Source organism: Pseudopipra pipra, chromosome 17, assembly GCF_036250125.1.
Source record: "Pseudopipra pipra isolate bDixPip1 chromosome 17, bDixPip1.hap1, whole genome shotgun sequence".
In the NCBI taxonomy this organism is placed as follows: domain Eukaryota; kingdom Metazoa; phylum Chordata; class Aves; order Passeriformes; family Pipridae; genus Pseudopipra; species Pseudopipra pipra.
In genome coordinates this window covers 3,520,787-3,537,359 of record NC_087565.1, presented here as the reverse complement: position 1 = coordinate 3,537,359, position 16,573 = coordinate 3,520,787, and the positions used below count along the sequence as shown (strand labels likewise).

Here is a 16,573-nt window from a genome sequence, read left to right as displayed (position 1 = left end):
GAGGGACCCTCTGCCTGCAGGAAGGTGAAGGGACTTTACTATTGCAGTGGGTGGTGGGGTGATGCTGTTGAGAGCCTCCCAGACAGCCAAGGAAGAGCGGGAATGGATGGAGAGAGATGAGGGCACCAGACCATTATGCCCCTCTCTGCTGTGGCCCCCCCTGAGCCCAGACAGAGCCTGCCCCTGGTGAGGAGCTGTGAGATGCCATGGGGAGGAGAGGTGGCAGCTGAGAGCGCCCCGGGTGCTTGCAGGGCACGGAGGAGTCTGGGGATATTTGGAAATGTACTTTTCTTTTTTTTTGCTTTCACAGTGCGGCGTGCATTTTTTACTTCATTTAATCTTTTTTGCTCAAATCCCCAAGTGAAGAATTCTTTCCATGAGCCAGAGCCTGCTGCCACGGCTCTGTGCCCAGCCGTGGCACTGGGGACTGTCCAGGGACCGTGCCCTTGTGTCCCTCCTCCAGCTGCAGCAGCACGGATGCTCAGGAGCAGACGTGAGGCTCAGGACACCCCACTGGCACCCTCCCTGGCACTGCTTCAGCTCCACTGTCCCACCCCAGCCCCCTTTTCTTCCCACTCTTGCCGTTCGGTGCTTTTTGGGGTGATGAACCTCCTCTGTGTGCTTTGAGTGGGAACTGCCCACAACCCATTTGAAACAGCTCAGGCTTTGTCTTTATTCCAGCTCCTGAAAATTGAATTTGTTAGTGGCATAAACAGGATATAAAAGGCTGAAAAAAACATGAAAAAGGAGAGGGGAATGTTTTTCTCCATGACTTTGCCTGTGACCTGTGAGGACAACATCCCTGGTACCCCTGCATGTTAGTCAAACTCCTGATGGCAAACAGCCCCCAGGAACCAGCTCTGTCCAGCATCCCAGGGCACTACTGATCCTGGAGTTTTTTAATAAAAAGGTCACAATTTCTGCTCTTTTCTCTTTTTTCTTTTTTCCTGGTGTTCTCCAAACTGACGGTGGTTTATGGTGCTCTTTGACGTCAGCCACAAATGGGGCTGCCAGGTGGTAATAATTTTCCTGAATGTCGACTAAATACAATTATCACTCTATTTTCACTTCAGAAATATTGAAGTTTGTGTTCCTCCTGTTATTAATTCTGAAAAAAAAGCCTTTACAATTCACCGTGGCACACGGCCGCCAGCCCTGGGGCACTGGCAGCCACAGCAGGACTGGTGACCGCGGTCCACGCTGGCTCCACGTGTGCCACATCCCCAGGCTGTGCCGGAGGGGAGGGATGGGAGGCAGTGCCCAACAGACACAAGGACAGAGCCAGGAGCTGGGATGTCAGCAGGGTGAGGATGGAGCCCAATACTGGGATGGTGAGGAGGGACCTGTGTCCCTGTGGGACACCCAAAGCCCTGATTCCCGTGGACTACAAACTTAAAGTGGGTGTTTCCCATTCCTGTGCCAGCACAACAGGGTCCATAGAAGGACAAACTCCTAGACACGCTGTTTCCTCCTGGCTTGGTGTCCAAAGCATGAGCACATCCCTGTAGCTTTGGCCAGGACAGGCGGGAGCCGAGGAGCCTCCAGCTTTTGTCACGGAATTATCATATCCTGCTGCCAGGGTCCACAAGGATTGGAGTGATGTGAAGGTCCAAGTTCAGCTGCAGCCAGAGGATCCAGGGCAGCACCCAGAGCTGACACACTGGGGTCGGATTTTCAGCAAAATGGCTTAAAAGTAAACTCTGAGACAGAGACACCATCGCAGCCTTCGGCAGCTGAGTTCCAGATGGGCGACTCCAGCACCAACATCAGGCTCTCAGCCCTGGCATGTGCTGGGTTGCAGGTGCAGCCACACACCCCAAGTTTTCCTTCCCTGAAGGCACTCAGATGGGCACCCCACTCGCTCCTGGCTGCACCTCAGCCTCTCACCACATCCCCTCTCCAGCAGCACGTGCACTGGGAGCTGCAGCTGCAGTGGGGCATGGGCAGGGCTGGCCATGGGCACTGGAGCCACGACTGCAGCAGCTGCCTCCGCAGCCCTCCCCGGGCTCTGTGGCTGCCGGGGGGAATTTCCCCATCCCCAACCAGGAGCCTGCCCAAAGCCTTTGTCTTCTGCTGAATTCCAGCTGGTGAGAGTCATCCACCAGAGTCAGAGGATTTACCCTCCTGGGGAATGATGTGCAAGAGGGAACCATGTAGTCACATTAAAATTATTGGAAAAAGGATGGGACTTCTGAGTGCTGTCTCACGTGGAGCCAGGAACATCCATCTGACTGATGCTTCCATCTGTCTTTCTCAATAGTTTCCTTAAATAGCCCAAATATTCAAAAAAAAAAAAAAAAACAAACTATTGGAATTTGGCATAAATGGGTCTTAGGAGAACAGAAGAGGGCCAGCTACTAAAATACCGCTGCCTTGCTCCCTTCCAGTAACAAACACATGATTTTCATTGCAGGGAAGTCGATAGTCACATCTGCCACAGAGGATGCTCCGTGGTCACTGATGCTTTGGCTTTGCTGGGAGAGCAGTGCTGGCTGTGCCCAGGCTGAGGGGTACAGTGGGCACAGCAGAAGCACCCAACTCCTCTGGGGAATTCCAGCTCCCAGCAAAATAACCTGCAGTCACAAACTGCAGGCTCCCTGCCCTGCACCACACATCCCACCTTCTGCCTTTCCTTGGAGAAACCTTCCCTGAGTCCCCACTGTGCACAGATGGGGGAATGGCTGCAATGGCAGGAAGAGATTCTGGAGCAGTTTTCACACTGTGCCTCAGTTTCTCGAAGACCTCCCCTGCCTTTTGCTCTGTCTCGCCGCCTGCCAGCTCTTCCTGGGAACCTTACCAATGGGTGGGAGTTGGTTTATGGCCTGGCTTAACATGGGGGACTCCTCACCATCATGTTTGCTCTTGTTTCATCCATCTAGCTCTACTCAAGGAGCAGTGACAGAGTTGCAGTGGCAAGTTTCAGTGGCTTGCATGGGATGGAAATTTATGTTGGCAGCGAGGATGGCTCTCAGAGAGAGCCTTTCTCCACAGGGATTCTGGAGCTGGGGGGCTTTCCCTGCCCCAATCCCACCCACTGCTGGACACGAGTTGGATAAAGACTTCAACAACCCCCAACCTTCATGTCCATCTCCTTTCACCTTCTCCACTGAACACCAAGGTCTCAGCACAATGGTTCGTGCAGTGAGCCAGTGCACCCTCCCTCCTCCCAAGGTTCTCCCCGTTCCAACACCCTCGTCTCCTGGCTACCTGAGAGCGCTGCCCAAACGCCACCTCTCCTTGAGGAGTCCCAGCTCAACCATGACCCTGTGACTGCAGAGGAGCCCAGCGTGGGGATGATGTCCTTCCTTCCCAGCGCCCGTCGGCGCTGGCCGGCACCGAGCCCACCCCGCACCAGCCGCCGGGTGTTCTTCCCGCTCTGACAGCTGTACGGAAATTGGAAGGCGGTGCTGACATGTGTCAACAATAACCAGCGAACAAGCGCCAGCGGCGGCGGCTGTCCCCACCACCTCGAGGAGGCAGGCTGGCCACTCTTGGCTGAAATCACGGCACGTTGCGGCTGGAAGCAGGAGTATTGTTTCAATTATTTCTATTATATAAAGTCAGGCCATTTAATATATTCTGCCTCAAAGGGGCTCAACTAAAGAGATAAAATAAACACTGGAAATCTGCTCTGCTGACATGGAGCAGGAATTCGGTTTCGACACCAAACCTTCCCTCCCATCTCGCTGCTCGCCTTCCCTTTCCTCCCAGCTCCCTCTCCTCCTCTTGCTGCCCCTCGGCCTTCGGCACCACTTGACGCCAATTCCCTGTCTGGGTTTTGCTCCTGTTTTGGCAGCTGGAGCACTCAAAAGCTGCACAGTCGCACCGGCGGCCAGGACCAGAGCGAGCCAGAGGAGCCGTGCTGGCGGGAGGAGAGCCTGAGCTCCAGAGATTGCTCTGGGATGAAGGATTTGATTTATGGCAAAACTTGAACCTCTTGGGGTGCCACATCCCCTGAGAGCAGCCGACATGGCGGGCAACACAAACCCAGGAATGGCCGGAGCATGGCAGGAGGAGGAGGAGGAGGAGGAGAAGGAGAGCAAGTGTGCCATGAGCATGCTGCAGGATGCCCTTGGCTGACATCAGCAGTGAAGTCAGCCACCTTCACACCTTCCTTCTTGTCTGTGAGAGCTGATGGCATCCCAGCACCAAGGGATCTCACCAGCTCTATGCCAACACGGGAGGGTGAGATGGGCTGCTGGAGAGGCTGGAGCTGCTTCCAGCAGCTCTGGCCAGGCAGGAGCTGCTTCCCACTAGAACTTCCCATGGCATCAGCCCAGTAGAGTTCTCCTCCCTTGCAGGGCTGTGCTGGTCCAGGTGTTCTAAACATGTCCACATGTGGGAAGAAGCACCAGCCACATCAGGCTCTGGCACCAGTAGTAAATCTGCCACTTAGCCTTTCCCAGCAGGTTTCCCTGCTCCAAGCTCTGCCTCCCCAGAGTGGGGTCACGGGCAGTGGCACTGCCAGGGAGCCGGGTGGTGGAGGGAGCCGTGTCACAGGATGCAGTGAGGGCTGCGGAGCGGTGTGAGGTGGAGCCGGCATTTCATAAGAGCAGGGAAAGGGCCTCTGCAGAGCTGGCGCAAGAGTGGCTGTGACTTTCCATTCCTGTGGGAAGCGGGCTGCCACCATCCAAGCATCTGGGCTTGTTATGATGGGAGAGGAATGCCAAGTATTTTTCTTCCTTATCCACTACCATCCGCTCAAACCCTCCCCTGATCAAACCCACATTCATCGACTGGGATGCACCAGGGCCCCTGCACCAGAGAATATCCCTCCCTGGCCTCGCAGCTGCTGGGAGCTCATGCCACCTGCAGAGAAAACCCTGCCCTCATCCCCGGGCTCCCTCCATCCCCCTGCCCCTTCCTGTCTCTTTCTGCTGTCAGTCAGCTCCAAACATTTCATTTTCACTTTACTGCCTTGACCAGGAGCATCCCTGTGCCTGCATCCCTGTGCCTGTATCTGTGTCCACACCCATGTACCTGCATCCCTCTGTCTTCATCCCTGGTGCCTGCATCCCTGTGCCTGCATTGCTGTGTCTGCATCCCTGTGCCAACATCCCTGTGCCTGTATCCCTTTGCCAACATCTGTGTGCCTGCATCCCTGTGCTACTACCCCTGTGCCAGCATCCCTGCTGTCCTGTGGACTCGGTGGGACCACGCTGTCCCCTCCAGAGCCCTGAGCATCCCAAAAGCAGCCGCTGGGATGGTGCCACGGGCGCATGCCCTGGGGCGCCGGCCGTGCCGGGAAGCAGGCGGTGCAGCCTTGGAAGGTCATCAAGATTTTTCCGAAGATGAAAGTGTGCTCAAGTGTCAAACAAACTTTCTGAATTATCTTTCTGGACACTTTCTCCCTTCTGCTTTGGAAAGCGGATGAGGAACATTTCATTCCCTCTGCACTGGCGTGGAGCAGGGCTGCGTGAGGAGCCGGGAGCTGCCAGCAGCACCCGCGGCTCAGCCTCGCTTCTCCCCAGCATCACCCCTGAGTCACCGCGGGTGCTGCCCTGGCACCATCACCTGGGAAACCCCTCCACAATCCCCCAAATGCCTCCCGGCACAACAGAGGGGTGCCAGGCACCCAATTAACTAGGGGACACCACCTCATACCTTCCCACCACCATCTGGATTTGTCATAAATAGCCAAATTAAGGGAAATGAGAGGATTTCTCTGTTCCCTCAGGGACACCTGGCACCCGCCAGCGGGGACGTGGGGATGGCTATTCTGCTCTGCTGCCCTTGGAAAATCCCCCATGATCCCACACAGCCAGAGATGGGCTGAGCAATGGCCACGTGTTGCCCTAGGGATCCAGCACTAAAGAGAGCTGTCTAATTAGTGCATTATCCTGTGAGGGGTCACCCTGGCAGGGCTCCTGCTGACATCCATTTGCCTGTGCCAGCAGCCAAAGAATGTGACTAGGGATGAGGCGCTTCCCTGGCCCTTGACCAGCATTTGACTTCCAGGTCTGGACAAGGAAATTCCCTCTTGGCTCCCAGAAAAATGGCACCCACATCACCTCCGGGTTAGAGCCATCCACACCATTGCAGCTGCCTGCAGCTGGGATTTGGAGACACTCATATATCTCCAATGCCCTGTTTTTCTACACTGGGATGGCAGTGCCATGCCCATGCCCACGGAGCCCTCCCCAGCCCATGCAGACCATGGATGGTGATGCCATCCTGCACATTTGGTTGTTTACGGAAACTTTGGCTGAGCCAGAGGCTGCAAACCTGCGTTTTATGTGTAATTTTTCAATTTATTTAATAATTAGAAAAAAAACCTAAAGTGATTCCAACCATTATTACTCCTGGTTTTCTCCATTATTACTCCTAGTTTCCTATAACAAGGCCAAAGGGGTCTGAAATGGCTCCTTTGTTGTCTGATCATTAACCTTCAGGAATGAAACACAGCGGTGCCCGATGGGAACGGGGGAGAGAGATTCTCAGAGAGGGGGAGCAAGAAGGAGAAATTCAGGGAGTAGGAGAAGAGTAACCCCAATGCGCTGTCTCTGGGCACCCCAGGACACTGTGGGTGGCCCTCCCCAGTGCACTGAGTTTGCTCATGCTCAGGGGTGCCCAACACATTTGTCCCTCCCAGGTAAGGCAGACCTGGAGCATCCCGGGTGGGAAGGAGCCCTGCAGCCAGCTGGCACACAGGATGGGCAGGTGGGTGAGCATCTGCCCCAGAGGCCTCCCTGTGCCCTCTCCAAGGGGAGGAGAGGGGCACCGTGTGCTGGTTTGCATTTGGAGATGCCAAGGGTGGGTGCACCGTCATCAGCGCTGTCATCGGGGCTGTCACTGGTGACCAGTGGCCCTGAAGCCCTGGTCAGGAGGTCACCAGGCTGCTCCAGGGCACAGCTCCTGGCACAGGGCTGGCACATGAGAGCACGATGACACCCTTTGTGATGGCGCCCATCACAAAGGGTGAGTACATGGGGCTCCCAGGACGGGGACCTGCTTCTATGGGTCACCTTGGGTACCTGGCAAGTGGGGTGTCACAGATGAGCCCCTTTCCGCTCCTGCCCTGCATCCCCCTTGGGGGTGGTGCCTCCAGGGTGGGTTTTGGGGAGCACAGTGTTGGACAAGGGGTGTGGACAGCTTCGTGGGAGCCAGGAACAGCTCAGTGCAGCTCGTCTTGGCTTGGCACAGCTTGGCACAGCTCGGCTCAGCTCAGCTCCGCTCCCGCAGCTCGGAGGGAGGTGAGTTATGAGGCGCTCGGAAAATGAGAGTCAGCTGCAATCCTGGGGACAGCCGGGGCAGACCCACAGCCGCCGCCGGAGCTGCCGGAGACCCACCACGGCTCCCACTGACCGGCCTGCCGGGGGGCTCAGCCCTGCCCGGGGGGCTCAGCCCTGCCCGGGGGCTGCCACCGGCATCCCCAGCCCTGCCGGGGCCGGGAGAGGGGGGCTGAGCCTGGGGGGGCTGAGCCTGGGGGGGCTGAGCCGGGGGGGGGCTGGCTCAGGCAGCGTCACCCGCCTGGCTCCACCCCCCCAAAAATCGCAGGGGGCTTCGCTGTGACCCCGGCGCTGGGATGGCAGCGGGACAGTCGGACCGCGGCGGGACGGCGGGACAGTTCCCAGCCGAGGTGGTGGCTGGAGCGCTCCGGGGGGATCCAGCCAGGGCGTTTGCCAGTCGCTTTGTTGCTGCTGAGGGATTTTTTTTTTTTAGGATTATTATTATTTTGAAGGGGAGGGTGAGGAGGGGGGGCTGACACTGGCTATAAAGGCAGAGCTCTCCGGAGCAGACTGCACTTTCCCCGCCACCATGAGAGCTCCCCGGGCCTGACAGCCCCAGCCTGCCCCAGTGTCACCGGCTCATGCTGCCCTGAATCGTGGCTGCGCGCCCGGAGCCCGGGGTGGGATGGTGTGAGCCCGGAGCCGCTCCTCGCCCTCCCACCGCCCCTCACCGGCTCTGGCAGGAGCCGAGCCCGCCAGCCGCTTGGATGATTTGATTCCTTCCCTGCCCGAAATCACTCCTGCCCAGATGCAGTGGATAATATTCATGTTGCTGTTATTCATCAGCTCCATGGAAATGCTCACGCAGAACCGATGGAAGAAGCAAGGTATGGTGTGTGTGGTGGGCTTGTCCTGCTCTGGTAGTGCAGGGTGGCTTGGGGACACCAGGCTGCCTGTCCTGCCTGCCCGGAGCGAGCAGGAGCTGTGAACTAGGGATGGAGGGTGCCAGGAACCAACATCCCCCAACCCATCCCTCGGGCCCCGTTGGGGACCATCTGCATTCCCCTCTGGGTGTGTGGCACAGGGCTGGCTTGGCAGTGCAGGGAAATGCAGAGCCATCAGGGCTGGCAGGGGACAGGGGATGCTGCCTGGCACTGGGACCAGCTCTGCAAACCCCAGCAGAGCCCGACACAGTGGAGATAGCACAAAACGGGCTGATTTTCCAGTATTTCCCTTCTCTGCATTACACACCAAGTGTGTGGGGAGTAAAACCTCCTGGAAGGATGCTCAGAGCCACGTCAGGCACTGACTGTCCCCTGCCCATCCTTCCCCTGGGCAGAGGCACCAGCCAAGCTGCTGCTCAGTGCCTGGGCAAAGGCAGGGTGTGCTGGGGCTGTGCCGAGGCACGTGCACCCTCCGTTGGGCACTGGCTCATGTCCCTTCACCGGGCAGTGCCAGGCAGTGCCAGCTGCCTGTGGAGAGCAGGGCCAGGGCTGGTGCTCAGCTCTGTGCCATGAATGTCTCCGTTTTGGGGCCAGTGTGTGCCAGGGTAGGGACAGGACCTGGCAGGACCAGGGCTTGGGGCTGGAGCCCGGGCAGCTTTCCTTGAACTTGTTCCATATTAAAGGCATGTGGTAGCAGTAGGTGTGTGTTAAGATGTGGGTGGCCAGGCTGGCGGCCGAAACACCCCTGGATGGGAAACAGCCTGGCACCAAGAGGGGCTCTGAGTGCCATGGGGTCACTGCTTCAGCTGCTGGTGCTTCATGCTAAGTGGCCCAATTCTCTGAGATGCTCAAGGGCCTCAGGTCCTGGCAGCACTGGGTGGTCTGACCATGGCTTCACACCCTAAACGCGTTATATCCCCCAGGATAAACAGCAAAGAAGGGCCGGCACAGTCTCTTGGGGCTGGGAGCCCTGAGGGATGCTGCAGCACCCCAGAGCCACCCCACTGCTACTGGGAGCTCTGGCCTGGGTAGCCCAGTGTCCCAGAGACTCCATCCAGTGCCTACAGACATCACGGTGGCAGGGCTGGGCTCAGGGTGGGCAGATAAGGAGATGTCGCACAGATGTCCAGCAGAGCTCAGATACCCACCGTGCCCCCTGCCCAGTGCCCATCCCAGCTCAGCCCTGCAATCTTCCATCACCGCTAGGCAGGAGGAGAAGAAACCCCCCACTTGTCTCTAATCCCCAGTCCCGTGGTTTTGGCGTGAGCCACGTTCTGTTGAGTGGCACAGCTCCGCGGTGGCTCACGATGTTGCTCCTGATGGCAAAGGCGTGTGCCATGCTGGCAGCCCTGCAGGGTGGAGGAGCTTCTCCCAGCTCCACACCACGGAGCTATTTCCAAAGCCAGTGAGAGGAAGGAGGCCCTGGAGCCCTCCCAGGGCTCCCCATCTTCCCTACGCAGACTGGGGTGGAAGGAGAGTAGCAAAAGAAAAACATCAAAAAGAATTAGGGAAGGGAAAGAGGCTCGTAAATCCCAGGGTCTCCAGGGAAGCCGCTCCGGCTGCAGCCAGGAACACAAATGTTGTCAGCGTTTGGTAAATATGTAACGGAGACCATAACAACTTAATGGATCCAAGGTGCTTCGTTAGGGCTCCCAACAGAGGCAGCTCTAATGAAGGCTCCTAGCAGTGCTGCCGCCACAGCCCCTGTGCCCCAGCAAGGGGATAGGGATGAGCCAGTTTGGCAACAACTATATGGCACTGTGGCACCAGGGACTGGCTTGTGCCAGGGTCCAGCACACGGGACTGCAGGTCGATGTATGCCAGCATCCTCTGCCAGCATCTCCCCAGCTTCTCCAACTGCTGCTTCCACCATCCCCTCTGTCCCAGCCCCGTGGCGATGGGGCCCTTCTGCTGCAGCTCCTGGGTTCAGAGGGGACCTGTGCCAGGCATCACTCCCAGGGCTGAGCCTGTGTCTGTGCCAGGCAGCACCCAGCAGGTGGATGTGGCTTGGGGCAACCTGGTCTAATGGAAGGTGTCCCTGCCCATGGTAGGGGGTCAGAACGAGATGAGCTTTAAAGTCCCTTCCAACCCAAAGCATTCTGTGATTCTATAGAGCCCAGGGTTCTAGCATGCAGCACCAGGGCTGCTGGCACTGTCACCACTGCTCAGTGTGGACCAGGGGAGCCTGTGGTCCCGGAGGCAAGCAAATGCTTCCCAACATCCTGGGCACAGTGAAGGCATTGGACATCTGTGAGCAGGAGCTTGGTGGCCCCTTATGGTGATGCCCAGACGGCCCCCAGAGCTCCCAAAGTGCCCCGGTGCCAGGAGCATCCCTCTGGGCTGCTTTTCTGTAGGTGCAGGGAAACGGCTTGGGGAGCAGGAGGGTTAGTGGTGTCTCCATGGACTAGTGGGTGTCGGCACCCTGTCCTTGTCCCAGGGAGGAGAGACCACCTCAGGGTCAGCTGCCCTCCCCCTCCTGCAGGTCAGGATCACGGGGAAGGCAGCCAGGGAGGCGGCAGAGGCTCTTGAGCAACCAGACAGATCCTTATCTCGGCTCCTCTTGAGTGCTTCCAAAATGCCCTTTGTCCCCTGACACTTAACAGGCATCAACTGATTAATCCAGGTCAGAGCATATTTCTACCCACTGACCCACTGGTTGTTTCACTTCCCAAGGGATGGACACAGCTGGCTAGGGATGGGCCTCAGGCTGGCACCCATGGGCAGTGCTGGGCACAGGGCAAACCCTCAGTCTGGACCTTGGGGTGATGGAGGCTGTCAGTGATGCCCAGTGGAGTGATGGCATCTGTGTGTCCCCACGCTGCCAGTGCAGGCAGAGGTGGGGATTTAGGTAGCAGAGGGAGGCAAGGAGGTGTTTGCAGGGGGACAGGACAGTGCTGTCACCCTGCGCGTTGCAGAGGGGCTTCCACGGGGCTGGGACCCTCCCTGGCACCTTGACACTTGTGCTGCAGCCAGGCCACAGCCCCTCTCCTCCATTTGTCCCTCCAGCGAGTGCTGGCCTGCTGGAAAACTGCACAGGCTGCATCCTGTGCTCTGAGGACAACGGCTGCATCACCTGCCACCACCGGCTCTTCCTGCTCATCTGGAGGGACGGCATCCGCCAGTACGGGATGTGCGTCCACACTTGCCCGCCCGGCTACTTCGGTGTGCGGGGTCTGGAGGTCAACAGATGCACAAGTACGTTCCGCGCCAGCCAGCGCCCCCCTGCTTCTACTGGTGCCCCCCTGCTTCTACTGGTGCCCCCCTGCTCCTACTGGTGCCCCCCTGCTCCCCTCACCACCCTGCAGGTCCCGGTGCTGTGGGAAAGGCGATGGCTTCATTTCCTGCAGCATCCCTGGTGGCACGGAAGCACAGATCCAGGGGGCAGCCAGGGGGCTGGGGGGCTTCCTCCCCTTTCCCCTTGCCCAGAGCTGCAGCCTGCACCCCGCAGGTTTTGGGTCCCTGGTGGGGTGCTGGGGCTACCACGTGTCCTGGGCTCTCCCACTGATGGGCCGTCCCTCCTGGCAGAGTGCAGGTCGCCCAGCTGCGAGAGCTGCTTCAGCAGAGACTTCTGCATGAAGTGCAAGGACAAGTTTTACTTGTACAAGGGCCAGTGTTTTCGGCAGTGCCCCCCCAGCACTGCGGCACAGCCTGGCACCCGAGAGTGCCAAGGTAAGCAGCACCCTCACCCCTTGCCCACCATCCCTGGGGTGCCTGGTGCTGCGGGGTCACCGTCCTCGTTCTGCCCCCAAATCCCCGCAGAGACGTGCGAGCCGGGGCCGTGGAGCGAGTGGAGCGCCTGCACCCACGAGAGCCGGACCTGCGGCTGCAAGTGGGGGGTGGAGACGCGGGTGCGGGAGGTGCCGGACGCTGCCCGGGAGGAGGGGGCTGCCTGCCCCCCGCTGCAGGAGAGCAGGAGGTGCCGCATGAAGAAGCACTGCCCGGGAGGTGAGCACCGTGTCGGGACTGGGGGCAGCTTCGTGAACCTCCAAAGGGATCCCCGAGAGGAGCTGCGGGAGCAGGACAGTGGCAGCAGGGGTCTGGCAGTGGCTGGAGAGCCATGCTGTCATCTCCCAGGCATTTTGAGGCTGGTTCTGGGGAAAGCCGCCCGTCTCAGGCACATGTGCTGAGCAGCCCTAGAGCTGGCTGCTCCCACCTGGCAGCCCCTGAGACTGCCTGGGACCGGCCCGGTGTCTCCTTCCACACTGGGCTGGGCTGGGCTGGGCACTGGCAGGAACCGCCACGGTGGAATGAGGCTGCCGAGCTCCGGCTCCCATCCTGCCACAATGTGAAGGGAACAGCATGGATTGGGCTTTCTGCACTGCAGCTGAGAGTTAGGAGGGTTGAGAGCCACAGGGGAGGTTCCTGCAAAAACCTCCAAGCCCCACAAGTACACGGAGCACTCGTGGAGCAGGAGGGTGTGACCCAGGGGATTTCTGATGGCTCAAGTTTTGGGAGACACCCCAGGGCAGAGTCCCTCTTTGTGGCTCATCCATCCAGATGTTCCCTTGTGCTCCTGCGCCTCCCCCCACCTCGTCTCCAGGCTGGGGGCTCCCCAGCTCAGGGATCCCCCCACCTCTTGCAGCACCCAGACCTGCTGCAGGGCCTGGCCAGGCTGTGCGTGCACGGGTGCAGGGCTGGCGATGGGAACCGGGACATGGCTGATGTCATTTTTGGATGCAGACGGCTGGACTGAAGCTATCCTAATAAATCTCCACTTAATAACTGGCAGAAAGGGGGATGCATGAGATACCGATCTGTAGGGCCTGGCAGCAGATCTGAGCCACTGAGGGTTGCGGTTCGGAGCTGCGGGATCTCTCTGTGCCGTGGGAAGCCCCAGCCGGCACCGCCAGCGTGGCGGGGACGAGGGAGGACAGGACTGTGAGGGTGGAGAGAAAAAGGGATGGAGAAGGGGGGCAATAGCAGGGGATGTGCGTGCTGGGCTGGGGCCGTGGAGCCAGGAGAGCAGCTTCATCCCAGTGCCATCAATCATAAGTAATATTTTCCTGCTGACAGCACAGAGGAGCTGATTCCCTTCCCCGCCCAGGCCCCGACTCACATCTTTGGGGTGCCAGGTGGCATCGATTTTGAGGATGTTCCCCTCCCTGCTGGGCTGTGCCAGCTCTGGACCCACAGAGCTGGTGACAGTTTGATGCGAGAAGTTTGGCATGGGAGGACAGGCAGCTCTGGAGCACCATGCCCTGTGGCACCGTGCCTGTGCCTGTGCCCAGCCCTGCCTGGCACACAGCGGGTCCCATTGGTGGGGACTGTGGCACCAGCGTTTTGGGAGCACCCCATCGTGTGAGGTGACTTGGAAGGCAGTGGCACCCCAGAAAAGTGCTTGGCCTCCTGCCTCTGCTCAGGCCTCTGCTCCTGCAAGCTGGGAGCCCTGAGGCTATGGTGATGGTCTCAGGGAATGGCAGGACTCTATTCTCGAGGCCACTATCTTGGATCAGCTTCAGAGACAGGTCTGACCCCTGTCAGAGGGGAATCCGTGTCAGAGGGGAATCCGTGTCAGAGGGAATCCCATCAGTGCCCCCCAAGCAGCCCCACAGGAGAGGGCAACCCCTCCGTGTGTCCAGCTCCGGGGCAGGCTGTTGGGTGTCCCCGCCGTGGCAGAGCGTGTTCCTGCCCTCGCTCCCAGGCTCCTGCCCCCCCGGCCAAGTGCTGCATTATGGGATCCAGATGCTGGAGGAGGACGGGGAGTTCACTTGATGCAGCCGAGACACCCCCAGCCCGGGCGAGCCAGGGCAGGCGGCTGGACCTGACTGTGTGACGAGAGATTTGTGCCACCACTTCTGAGCCATCCGGGTGGCTGGAAGGGAGAAGCCGCCGCGCTTGGCCGAGACACAAACCCCTCACACCACTGTAAATCTGCCTTGGGTGTCTGTCCCGCTCTCTCCAGACGCTTGGCGTGCGTGCCGTGCCCTCTCCTTTGTGGGTGGCAACTGTCTGGGAGATCAGAGCTGAAAAACAGCTGGGCAGGACAAGAGCTAAAGCCCTGGAAAGGGCTCTGGGACAACAGTACTGTCACACACAGCACTGGGGATGATCATGGTCCCTGCGCCCCTCGTGCGAGGGCTGCATGGGGAGAGCACCACTGGACCCTCCCTATGTCACTCAGATTGGAGTGGATGCAGAGGGGGAAGGAGAGACAAAGCTCCCCAGCTTTTGGGGCAACCATTCTGCTCCTCAGCATGAACCTCCCCCTTCCCTTTGGAGCCCAGGGTTTATCGTGAATCCCTGTTTCTTTGGCGTCTCAGCACCAACACCTTGGACAGCTGGAGGGTGTGTGGGGCAGCTCCTTGGGGTGAGCAGAGATTTGGGTCCCAACAGCCTGACCCTGGAAGGCTGACAGTGAGTTGGCCTTAATGGGATGCATCCAGTTTCCACCGGCATGTCGGTTGTTCCACCAGGATAGGGGGCACCCACACATGGAGAGCATTCCCAGGGAGAGCTTTAGCACCTATGCATGGGTGAACCCCAAGGCCACCCCGCTTCCCACCATGCCCAAATCGTCACACAGGGTCCATGCCTGGGTCCCATGGGGCAGCACCTTCCCACCTTCCTCTCCAGAGAGAAGGGAGGCACGTTCCCACACCACAGCAGAGCTGGGCATGTCTGTGCCATGGCTTTGGGGTGTCGGTGCAGCCACTGTCCCTCTCCAACATCCCCAGTCCTTGCTCAGAGAGAAGTTGGGATGTCTCTGGGCAGCACCCACTTTGGCTGAGCTGCCCCAGCCCACTTCTGGGGGTTTTGGGGTATCAGGATTTAGAGTCCAGCCATGGGAGCTGTGGGGACAACACACCAGTGTCATTCTGCCCATGCCACCAGTGCATCCAGACCCCCCCATAGACCCTTGCTGCTATTTCATGACCCTGAGAGGGCTCTGGGGTCCCGAAAATCAGAAACTGGGTCCAGCACGAACCTCTGAGGGAGGATATGGGATCAGCATCCCATGGATGGGGCTCAGGCTGTATCACATTGTCCAGCCAATGAATGAGCCCTCCTTTTCTCCTCCTTTTTCTGTTCCAGACAAAACTGAACCCAGAAATAAAAGCAAAAAGCGACAGAAGAAGCCGAAGACAGAACAGCACATGGGTACCTAGCAGGCACCAGCACAGGAGCTGGAGCACCATGGTGGGAGCTCCCAACCAGCTCCTGCCACGGTGCCCTGGCCACATCACCCCCATTTTTCCATCCACCAAAAAAAAAAAAAATTGCACAATTTTCTCTGCCCCCCCTTCCCCCTTCCCCCTTTTTCTTTTGAGAAAATTTATGGCCTGTAAAACACTTCCTTTTCAGAGAATCTAATTTGTAGTGTCCAAAGCAAAGCCCTGGGGCTTGGGGAAGGGGTGGCTCCTTTATTCCTCTTTTTTTCCTTCTCCCCTAGCCTGCTCCTTCCTTTCCTCCAGATGGGTGGGATGGGGTTGGACCAAGGGTTGGACCCTGCTAATGAAGATGATGCCTGCCTGGACACTGTCCCCCAGGGCTGGGAGATGCCCTGTCCCCACAGGGTCCCTATTTTACAGGAGTGCTGGGGGCACAGCACACCACTGAGCTGCTCCAGGTGCTGGATAGGGTCCCCCATCCTCAGCTACTGGCACAGGGAGCCACGGGACTCCCAGGGTTGAGACTCCAAGGTCGGGACCCCACTGGGGACCATGTCACTGCTCACAGCAGCCCAACCTGGTGCTCAGCATCCCCACTAGCACAACCACGGGCCAAATCCTGCTGTCCTGGGGCTCGGAGGGCAGCTGGACCCCCAGACTGGGAACCCTTCTGGGGACCATGCCAGCCCAGCACTCATCATCTCCACGGGCCAAATTCTGCCATCCTCTGGTTGACAGAGAGGATGGAGCAGCTTCCCTCCCCGGCTGGATGTGGGCACGGGAATGTGGGGTGACTGTGGCCATCTTTGGTCCAGGACAGGGACACATACACTGTAAGTGCCAGCCCAGTCAGGGGATGCCGCTGCCTCCTGTGCAGCGCTGCAGCCCCTCCCAGCCATCCCCGGGGGCACGACAGGGAGGTGCTGAGCCCCGCCGTGCCGCTCTGACCCTCCAAGCCGGCAGCCAGACTGTGCGCGTCCGGAGGACTGTATCGGTTTATTTACCACGTGTGTGCTCAAATCGCTGCCCCAGCGGCAGGCAGCTCTGCGTTTGGGGGGTTGCCGGGGTCCGAGCCCCCCATCCCTGCCCTGAGCGTGGGCGGGGGGTGGCCGCGGTGTGTCAGGGCTGCGGGGGCCGCACAGACCCTTCAGGACGGGAGCGCTGGGTGTCAGCAGCGAGCCAGTCCCGGAGCCGGCGCGAAGCTGCCGGAGCAGCTCCTCGGATCTCTTCGCGGCAAATAAATGGATTAACCCCCCGGCATCCTTCCTGCCTCCGTTTTCCTTATTCCCACGAGTTGCTGCCGGAGGGGGACCGGGATGCTGGCTGTGGCCACGGTGGTACCCCCCCATGC

The 16,573-nt window shown here is 59.1% G+C and overlaps 1 protein-coding gene across 2 annotated transcripts; it reads left to right on the top strand.

The window, feature by feature from the left end:
• The first annotated feature begins 7,114 nt into the window (after nt 1-7,114).
• Nucleotides 7,115-16,484, top strand: RSPO4 (R-spondin 4). 2 transcript variants are annotated; one of them, XM_064673862.1, is made up of 6 exons: nt 7,115-7,193; nt 8,016-8,056; nt 11,120-11,308; nt 11,639-11,782; nt 11,873-12,058; nt 15,146-16,484. In XM_064673862.1, exons 2-6 carry the CDS (start codon nt 8,020-8,022, stop codon nt 15,217-15,219), a joined length of 630 nt encoding a protein of 209 aa, XP_064529932.1. In that variant the 5' UTR covers nt 7,115-7,193; nt 8,016-8,019; the 3' UTR covers nt 15,220-16,484. The 2 variants fall into 2 exon arrangements, with proteins under 2 accessions (XP_064529932.1, XP_064529931.1); XM_064673861.1 differs by lacking the exon at nt 7,115-7,193 and having other exon boundaries at nt 7,451-8,056.
• Nucleotides 16,485-16,573: the final 89 nt, after the last annotated feature.

Excerpts from the sequence above, each read along its gene's own strand:
- RSPO4 (XM_064673861.1), top strand. The coding sequence starts at position 7,978 with ATGCAGTGGATAATATTCATGTTGCTGTTATTCATCAGCTCCATGGAA. Across the intron at positions 8,057-11,119 it reads GAACCGATGGAAGAAGCAAG|CGAGTGCTGGCCTGCTGGAA; the intron begins GTATGGTGTGTG and ends TTGTCCCTCCAG. Across the intron at positions 11,783-11,872 it reads TGGCACCCGAGAGTGCCAAG|AGACGTGCGAGCCGGGGCCG; the intron begins GTAAGCAGCACC and ends AAATCCCCGCAG.